Source organism: Cornus florida, unplaced genomic scaffold, assembly GCF_030987335.1.
Source record: "Cornus florida cultivar Cherokee Brave unplaced genomic scaffold, ASM3098733v1 CherokeeBrave_3.0.0_Hap2_Chr06, whole genome shotgun sequence".
In the NCBI taxonomy this organism is placed as follows: Eukaryota; Viridiplantae; Streptophyta; class Magnoliopsida; order Cornales; family Cornaceae; genus Cornus; species Cornus florida.
This window is the reverse complement of record NW_026775576.1, coordinates 101173446-101183138: the sequence shown is the minus strand read 5'-3', so window position 1 is coordinate 101183138 and position 9693 is coordinate 101173446. Positions and strand designations below refer to the sequence as shown.

Below are 9693 nucleotides of genomic sequence, written 5' to 3'. Positions count from 1 at the left end.
CTTGGATCAAGAACAAGCAACAAAAAAGTTCCCTAAAATCAGTGGATTTCAATCCAAGATTAAATAATAATGCTTGCAAGATTAATGGGATCTTCTCCTCAAAAGAAACCTATCGTGAGAAGTTGAAGGCCAACATGTGCAGTAGAAAAAGAAGAGATACTTTATGTAAGATAAGAGTCGCTTGCCATTTGTTGAGATATAAATTATAATTAAACAAACAGAATCATAAAGCAAACAAAATTGATTTCCAGAATGTGGTTGAGTTGCAGCGGCACATATCATCATCAATTAGAAGACCAGATATATTCATAGTGCAAGCGCTGATACACACTGCAGAGAGTGGTGCTGTGAAGCAAGGCTACCACTATAACAATCTAAAAGACTAAATATGTAGAGAGATGGGAAGACACTCATATACATCATATTGACATGTATCATCAATCCTGTCGGAATTCAATTTATGAGAGTATCATACACGTGAAGGATCTTACTTCCCTCCACCGACCATACTCTGGCTGGATGTTCCTGATATGGGTGGAGACGCTTTGCTCGTCATCTTAAATCTTCCATCAGAATTGCCAAGAACATTAAGATCTTCAAATAATCTGTATGAAGGAATAAAGGGCTTCTGTCCTGCTGTAGGAGCAGTGGTCCTAGGGCTGGAGCTCACCTGTACCTCTCCATTCATAGCTGACATATTGCCGCTGCCTCTTGCAGGGAATGAGTTCAAGTGCTGCAAGGGTCTGCCCCCTTGCATGGGTGTATAAGATGTAGTGTTGGCTTGTGGAGTCAAGAATGCGTGAGAATTCGAAGACAAATGATTTTGGCTGTTGAAATAACCTGGTGTTGGTGCCCACGGTGGAGGAGGGTAAGCAGATGAGTACTGGGGATATTGAGGTTGATGTTGGAGCTGTTGTTGCTGCTGGGGAAATTGAGGTTGATGTTGGAGCTGTTGTTGCTGCTGGGGATATTGAGGTTGATGTTGGAGCTGTGGTTGGCGCTGGTGCTGGGGCTGTAGTTGGGGCTGAGTCTGGGGCTGAGCCTGGGGCTGAGCCTGAGCCCATGGAACAACATAACTATTAAGGGGTATCTGCCCCTGGCTTCCACGATAAGTTGGGGGTTGGAGTTGTGGTTGTGGTTGGGGTATCTGCCCCTGGCTTCCATGGTAAGTAGGAGAGGCATAGGGATAACCTGGTGCGGTTGGGGATGCCTGGTGAACGTTCTGTGTGGATCCTGCAGGAGTGTGAGGGGTGTTAGGAGAGGTGGTGGTTGTTGACAAGGTGATGCTCAAAAGGTCTATCATATCTTGCTCTTTAGTGGTCCTAACTGGTGCAGGTGGATCAGGCAAAGCTAATGCATTGCTCGGAATGGGGACTGATGCTGCTGGAGTGGATGAAGTTGTACTGAAGCTAGTGTTCACTGAGGTACCTTCACTGGTTCCGGTAGATGAGCTTTGCGAGGTAATGGACTGAGTTTTGGAATGCCTGCACACATAGAACATGAATTACACCAAGTTATAAACCAGGGTTCACTAAAATACAATATTGATTACAGTACATCAACTCTAGATAAAAGGTCTTTAAGTTCTTAATGCCTCCATGGATAAAAATGGTGGATCTTTATATAACATGATGCTACAGGTTTATATATAACAAATGACTGTCAGTTGAAAGCAACCTTCGTGCTAGCTGTGCGAAGTCATCTTCCTCTTCTTCTTCTTCTTCTTCAAGCATACCCCTTGTCAAAGCAACAACTGGTGCAGAGGGGTTAGAGTTTATTGGGCTGGATTCTCTACCTTCTGTTGCTTTGAGGCTGGAGTCTCGCACTTGAGTCAATTGGGGGTTGATATTTGTCCCTTGAGTTGGCATGGGGGAACCAGAAGCTATAGCATCATGTTTCGCCAGCACACTTTGCAGGCTATCATTTAACTCAAGACCCTGAGCTAGAAGTTCTTCATCCCTGCCACAACCACAGACATTTTTGAGAAATCCATGGGACAAGCATTGGCTTGACAAACACATCCAAAATAAAATATAGTGTAGCACTTAATGCCCACAAATATCACAAAATATTATCAAGCATACATTGTTAAAGATATCCAAATTAGACAAAAAGTAATTGAGATGAAAGAGAACTTACCTAGTTAGAGTCAACATCTGCATCAGCTTCTTTTGGTTGGCACGACACCGTTCAACAAGATCAACTATTACTTCATCTTTAACAGCCTGCAGACACAAAAAAGCATTAAGTTTTCTCTCCCCTAAGCAAAAGAAAATGTGAGAACCTCATTGGTAACTTGGTGTTAGGGCAAAGTAGAAACCACATCTGCACATACCTCACGGTCACTTGGATTCACAGCTTGCAGCATGTCGATTAAGAGATCCAGAACATTCCTCATAGAATCTATGCTTGATAAACTAAAGGGTGATATAAAAGAAAATGAATCACAAGATAAAGTGGAATATAGCATACAGTAAGATGAGACCACAAGAGTGTGCAACAAAAGTAGACTCTTTACCTTAAATTTTCCATATCAGCTGCCATGGCTTCATCAAGCCTTGTTGAAGAATTGCTAGGCATTCCATAACCTGCTTGAGCAGCTCCTAGAGTTGGATGGGTAACAGGTGGTGTAAATATTGGAGGTGTATCTGATGAACGCTGGGGAAATACTTCTCCAGATCGCTGCAAAACAATATTGTATCTGTCAATTATTATACATTTTATGCCTTGTTAACCATCAATAAATTTTGCACACAATTTTTAACTTGATAGTAAAACATGAACAGCTTTACCATGTGGGAGAGTCAGCATGCATTAGCAAAACCCACTCCCAAAAGAAAAAAACTAGGTCTGTAACATAACAGAGTAATAAAAGGTTGATTTTGTTCATAGGATCTATTAAACATAGAATGAATTGCAGCCAACTGCGACATTATAAATTAGGCAACAACATGGACACTATATGATGTTTATATCTAGGGCCTTGAGAAGCCTTGTTATATCATGTCATAATACCATGGAAAGTAGTCGAAGTACATCAAAACAAATCATGATGACATTGTCAATTGTTACCATAAAACCAAGCAACAAAAAAACAGATAGCAAAATAATTGAACCACATCAAATCTATGCTTACCCTCAGTTCCTCATATGCCCAGTAATACTGAGGATATTTTCCTCCTGGCCCACCAAATGCTTCTTGCCAAGAGTCTAGCAGTACCAAGATTTTATCCCTTACATGCATATCGGCCTGCAAAAGCCATCCAAACATTTTTAAAATTCAAGGAGGTAAGGAAAAGTATAATAAGAACTACTTGCGTGAAATTCAAAAAAGTCTACTAGTGAAACAAAATAACATTGAAGTCTTTTGAACTATAAAGTAGAGCAAGCTTTGTTATGTCTACCAATGACCATAACAACTAGTTAAGAACTAAGACAGCACCCTATAACATAACAAACTTAGAAAGAAGATGGTTGATTACATAAGAAAAGTTAAGACAACAAAAAATGTTAAAAGGAAGACAAATGAGAAAGGACCTGAAAATAATTTACAGACAAATAATAATCAAAATGAGGAAAAACTCAAAATCCATGCATCAGACAAAATAACCTTATGGCCCACAAGTTAATGGAGCCACTATAAAAAGAACAAACAGAACAGCATAAGTACCGCATCCTGCAGATGTATCTTTGAAACATAAACATTCCACTTAATCCATAACAATTACATTCATAACTTACCACCTCTCTATTAAAATGTTAATATATCATTACATGTGGAAAGATAAGACACAAATTAAGAAGGGTTCAAGCTTTTCATGCTGGCATTTCATGTAGTTGTTTGATTCATGTAAGGTGCAAGAACTCTTGTATTCAATTCTAGGAATGCCCCTCCATTCACCTTACTTTTTACTCACCAACGAGGACGCTAAAAAGAAAGAACGAAAGAAACATGACACAAATACAAAAATCAATAAGAGACACTCAGAAGTTCAAACCACACGTTTCTCATTTATGTGGTTCGAAAAGAAAACTATAGATTGGTAATAATATTTAGGGTTAATTACAATGACACCCTCTGAGAGAAATTTTGATTTTAATTTTCACTCACACTTCAAGCGTTTGGTCCGTCTTTCATTCACATCCCAACCGTCACCTGCACATCGAAACTCTGTTGGTGTTGTCCTGTTTGAGCTCAAGGCAAAGCACATTGAAGTCACGATTGACATCGCCGGCTCCTCATCTTAGGTTCACAACAGGCCGTCGTAGGTGAGACCCTTTTCTCCATGGATGAATTCACTAGGTTCGGAATACTTTGTCAAGAATTGTGTTGATATGTTCGTCTGAACTTGACCCTAGGGTTTACGGAGACGACGAGGACAACCACGTCTCCATTGAAGCCATCGTCTCCGTTGGCGTCAAATTGTTGAAAGATTCTCTTCACCTTCTCTGATCTGCTGCCTCTGGTTGGCATTTTTGGATTTTAGGGCTTTCAATTTTAGGGTTTGGGTTTTTTCAAAAGAGCAGTAGATGAGAGATGATGATGATGTGAGTGTACAGTTGGAGCAAAAGGGTGGTTTGAATGGATATTAGGTGATTAGGGTTTGCACTGATCAATGTTAGAGGTGTGTTAGGGTTCCATGGTTGCATCCCAACTGAGAAGAGGGTGAGACAGGGAGAGCGTGTGTGATGGAGAGAGAACGTCATTCTTGGAGATTCATTAATAGGGTTAAATTTGTCTTTTGCAATCTCTGATATTTTTTATTAAATTGCATTTAAAAGATGAGAGTATATATGACATTTCACACGATTTTGACGCTGTTAGTGACAGATAACTGACATGGGGTCTGAAAGTTAAAATCAAAATTTGTGTGTGTGAGCAGGGGGTGTCATTGTAATTGACCCTAATATTTATGCTACTTCACACAGAATTACATCTTTAAACCAAGCAAATACAATTCACTACTTGCATGGACACTAGGAGCCACCTGCTGTGCTGAGTGCTAACATGTACTTATTCACCAAACTATTTTGGTGTAGAATACTTAATCAGTTACAAATATTTTGGTGTAGAATACTATCCCGTTACCCACATCAAAACTTACAAGCCCAATAAAAGAATATAGTAGAAATGAAAATAAGATTGCAACAGATGATATTTAAATAGAAAATCAAATGGAGTCATGAACTAAACCTCAAAACAAGTGAAGAAAAACCACCAGGCACCTCATGATGATCTAAAATCCCAAACAGATACAAAAGCAGAACTTACCCTTTTCTTTACAATTTTGATCATCTCCTGTAGTATATTCCTCTCAGCAATTTGTAAATGCACAGAATCACCACAGTTCTTCACCATTGTCTCCAGAAGCTGCAAAGTAGATATGCCACGTAACTAGTGGATTAGAAAGACACGTTCTTGAGCAATAGTTTCCTAAATGATAAATTCGAATTATCAAGTTATGTTGCAAGGCAAGTGGCAGCAGACGAACAATTTTGCCCTGCCTTTTGCAGAATTCCTATAATTAAACTAAATGAATGTAAGGTAAATCGTGTATGTTATAGGTTTCTATTAGAATACCGTCAAGGCAAGTAATTGAACTCTAGGATTCTTATGCTGCAACCTTTTCTTCACAGCTTTAATAACATCTTTTGCAGTCCTGCACCGTTTAACAAATAACCATCAGTAAATTATCAATATTCTATTTTAAACGATAATTTGTTTTTACAAATTTAGCATAAGATATAAAAATGAATGAAAATAGATCAAATTCCATCATTAAAAACACACTAAAAGTATAAATTTCAGTAGTATAAGATCAGAATCATAGGACATATTATACCCAGGCCTCCTTATCTCTGAACACGATAATAAAGCACAAAGACGAGATATTTCCAATTTCTAGCCAACAACAGTTTGGGTTCAGAGAAAATATATGACAGGAAAGAAAAATAAAATATAAAATCAAGATTCGAGTTCCGAACTTTTATTATCAAGGACCAAAAATATGCCCAGAAAACGAGTATATCGCTCTGTGAAAACGTGAGATTACATGTTATAGTATTGAATTTTAAAATAAATTTATTTTACTCGATTTCTCAGTAACCAAACAGAAGAAAGTAAAAGAAAACAATCATAACCCTTTTGCTTCATTAGCCCCAGATAAACTTTAAATTAAGAAATTAAAGACATTTCGTTATTCAGCTATACAAAACCAAACACCCATTATCCAAATACAACCAACATATGTATCTACATATATATATATATATATATATATATATACGTATATCTGTATAATCAAATACCGAAATATGTAAAACAGAAACCCTAAAAAAGCCAAAAAAAGTCAACTCTACGAACACGAAAGGCTATAGTTTCTAAACCCGTACCAATGATTGGAATTGATGGAATCACAAATATCGATGTTCATAGTCCAATCAGGTCCATTTAGAAGATCGCTCGTCGCCTTCAGGACTCGAACATTAGCTGAAGAAGAAGAGGAAGACGATAGCATCATTTTTTCTCTCTCTTTCTCTCTACCTAAATTCCTCGCAATCAATTGCCCTTATTAGGAACAGAAAAGTAACAGAGACCTTGCTTGTATAGAGGATAGGTAAGAATTAATAGAAGGAAACAACAAGAGAGGCGTATAAAACTTGTTAGTTTTCCGAGAAAAATAGTCGGAGATATATATTTTCCGAGAAAACCCAAGACTCAGAGAAAGTGCGACTTCTTGTTCTTTGTTCTTCAATTTTGTGTTTTTTAACTTTCTCGGCACTTTCCTTTCCGGAAATTTCGTTTTCTTTTTCTCTTTCTCTTTCTTGTTCTGAATTATCAACTTCCAAGTTTGGAATGCTTTTCAGCCGTTTGCTCACGCGCTCAAACAATCTGGAAGCTACGCGTTTCTAATATGGGGGCTGTTTGGTTGGAAGAAGGATTGCAAATGAACCAACCAACCTACTCAATTATTTAGTTTATCCGATTCTGTTTGGACCAATGATAGAGTTTTAGTTCATTTTAGACTTTTTGTTCACTCATTCGTGATATAGTCAAAGTCTGTTTTAATTCACTCAGATGCATTCAATTTAGTTCATTTTTATGTTTCATCTTCTAATTGAATAAGTTGCTACATTTTTTAATTGTGTAGATTCGTTTAAAAAATATATATATATGTCATTAGTCAAGTGAACACAAAATCTTGAAGTTTGTATTTTGAGAAAAATCGTCAATAATAATGCAGGATGCTAAACCTTAAGGAGGAGGAATTATGACGTCCCACGTTATTCGCTGCACTATCAAATTTACAAAAAAGTGAACTTATATAATTGAAAAATATTGATGAAGAAGAAGAAGAAGAAGAAGAAGAAATTGAAGTTGAAATTCAGACTAATTATATTCTTTATTCATGAATTTAAACTGTCATTATCAAATCATTGTCTAACTTACTTATTCTAAAAATTTACTAATGCATATGCTTCACTTGTGATCTAAACATATCTATTGTTTGAAAAAGTAAAATAATTTAAAGTGATTTCATATATTTGTTATATATATCATCACTTCTGACGTTAACAAATTAGTATGAAATCTTTTAAAATTGTAAAAGAATTTTAAAAGGTAACAATCCTATCTGAGGATAGAGATATACAAATATATATATATATGACGATGACAACCTATTTAAATGAATATGATGGGTTGAATTTGAGCAATGCACAAACTAGTCCATTCATACGAAGCTCTATTTACAAGGGAGATTTTAGTAAATTTAGGAAGATTGTGTTGTCCAAAAAGCGAGTGTGAAGGTGTAAACACGCTCTCGAGAGTGAGGATGAGTTGATGATAATCTTTTGCTTTAATTCTTGCAACTTTTGCTAGTTTTTAGAACAGTGTTTAGCTAAAATTAGCAGAGCAGAAGAGTAATAAAAAGTCTTTTACCTAAAAAAAAAAAAAAAGAGTAATAAAAAGTCAGAGAGAGAAAGGGATTGGATTGGTTGGGGTTGCGAGCTGGCTAAAGAGACCCATATTCTGTCTCTATCGGGCCGGCTCTCTATATACCTATATGGGCTGGTCTATTCAGATTTTAGCCCAAGTTTTGCATGAAATTACCAATATCACTTATTCTCTCATTAATGATAAGGTGTGGAGACAGATGATCAACGATGATGGAGGTTTTAGAATAATCAATGTCCACCATCATTCAATTTTCTTTGACTTTTTATCGTTCATCCAAAATTGACTTGGAACTTTCTTTTGGGTCTCAATGGGCTGTTTATAGGAAAGAGGGGAAGATCATTAGGTTGTGGTTTCTGGAGCCTGACCAATGGATGTGTTACTCGTGATATATCTAAACCTGGGTCTATATATATAATATGTGTATAGATTATACCTATATCTATATATATTTAATTTCAACTGGTCAAGCTGTACCAAATATATCATTTCTCGTAGTCCGCCATGATTTTTTAATACTGCAAGAAAACAAAAGCGGGGGATAAATGCCAATGACATGGGTCACGCGCAGGTTTAAGTGATTATTATCCTTTACAAAAAGGAGTCAAAACCAGCTTGTCTTACGTCAACTTTTTTTATGTGACAACAGAGTTAAAATATGGATAAAAATAGCAATAGCTTCTATTAACAATGATAATGATTAATATGTAATTATAACAAAATATTGGTCGGAAATATCAATGTGTTATATATATATATATATGGAACCTGAATTGGTGGTTGGAAATGTAGACCTTTGACTAAACCACACCATCATGATAACTAAGCCTCTGAAGCATCTTTGATCATGATTTTTTTAACAATGATAATGATTAATATGTATGGATTGGCAATAGACGCTTCAATGTGAGCCTTAACCGGCCATGGAGTAGAAACTGTTGCTATTGTATGTAATATTGGTATGGATTAATTGGAATATGAATTTATATGTACATTTAAGTGTAAAATAGATGCATATATAGTATGTGCATATATATATATATATATATTACATACAATAGCAACAGTTTCTACTCCATGGTACTCCATGGCCGGTTATATATATATATATATGCACATACTATATATGCATCTATTTTACACTTAAATGTACATATAAATTCATATTCCAATTAATCCATATATATATATATATATATCTTTACCCTGTAGTATATGTTGCAATTTATATTCCAACAAATTTAAATTCATAAATGAAATATGTATCCAAGTGCGGTGATAAGTATCAATTAAGTCCCTTAAGCTGAACTTTTCCTTCTTCAAACTAGATCTGAGTTCAAACTCGAGTTTGAGCTCAACTTGAGATTTCGTATAAAAGTGGCTGAGCTTGACTCGAAAATTACTTGTTTAATATTCAATCTCAAACTCAAATCATAACTTGAGAACATAATTATTTGATGGATAAAGTAAAGCCTGATAGATATTCTACACCAAGCCCCAACTATGTAGATCTAACTGTTAGGAAACGTGCTAGTTTTAAAAACTTTTCGAGGGATTTAAATTCATAGATCTTGATTCATCACATAGAGACAAGTTTTATGCAAAAAATAAAATAAAATATGATGTATTATTCAACTAAAAGATTGAATACTTACATCAAGGTTTGAGTAAACCTCAGATCTCTCCTCTAAAGTGAATGTTCTCACTTATTGTAGATCCCTTTTGCTAGACATCTT

The 9693-nt window shown here is 35.9% G+C and overlaps 1 protein-coding gene across 1 annotated transcript; it reads right to left on the bottom strand.

The window, feature by feature from the left end:
- Positions 1 to 226: 226 nt before the first annotated feature.
- LOC132313386 (TOM1-like protein 6) lies at positions 227 to 6820 on the bottom strand. The gene is made up of 9 exons (XM_059812131.1): positions 6394 to 6820; positions 5582 to 5660; positions 5273 to 5371; positions 3137 to 3250; positions 2519 to 2682; positions 2336 to 2417; positions 2140 to 2225; positions 1678 to 1959; positions 227 to 1484 (listed from the first exon to the last, which is right to left on the bottom strand). Exons 1-9 carry the CDS (start codon positions 6519 to 6521, stop codon positions 488 to 490), a joined length of 2031 nt encoding a protein of 676 aa, XP_059668114.1. The 5' UTR covers positions 6522 to 6820; the 3' UTR covers positions 227 to 487.
- Between the last annotated feature and the right edge of the window lie 2873 nt (positions 6821 to 9693).

Bases quoted from the DNA above. Each gene is read 5' to 3' on its own strand.
- LOC132313386 (XM_059812131.1), bottom strand. From the start codon at position 6,521: ATGATGCTATCGTCTTCCTCTTCTTCTTCAGCTAATGTTCGAGTCCTG. The intron at 2,683-3,136 runs GTAAGCATAGAT...ATTGTTTTGCAG, and splicing joins GGGCATATGAGGAACTGAGG to CGATCTGGAGAAGTATTTCC. The intron at 2,418-2,518 runs GTAAAGAGTCTA...ATCACCCTTTAG, and splicing joins GCTGATATGGAAAATTTAAG to TTTATCAAGCATAGATTCTA.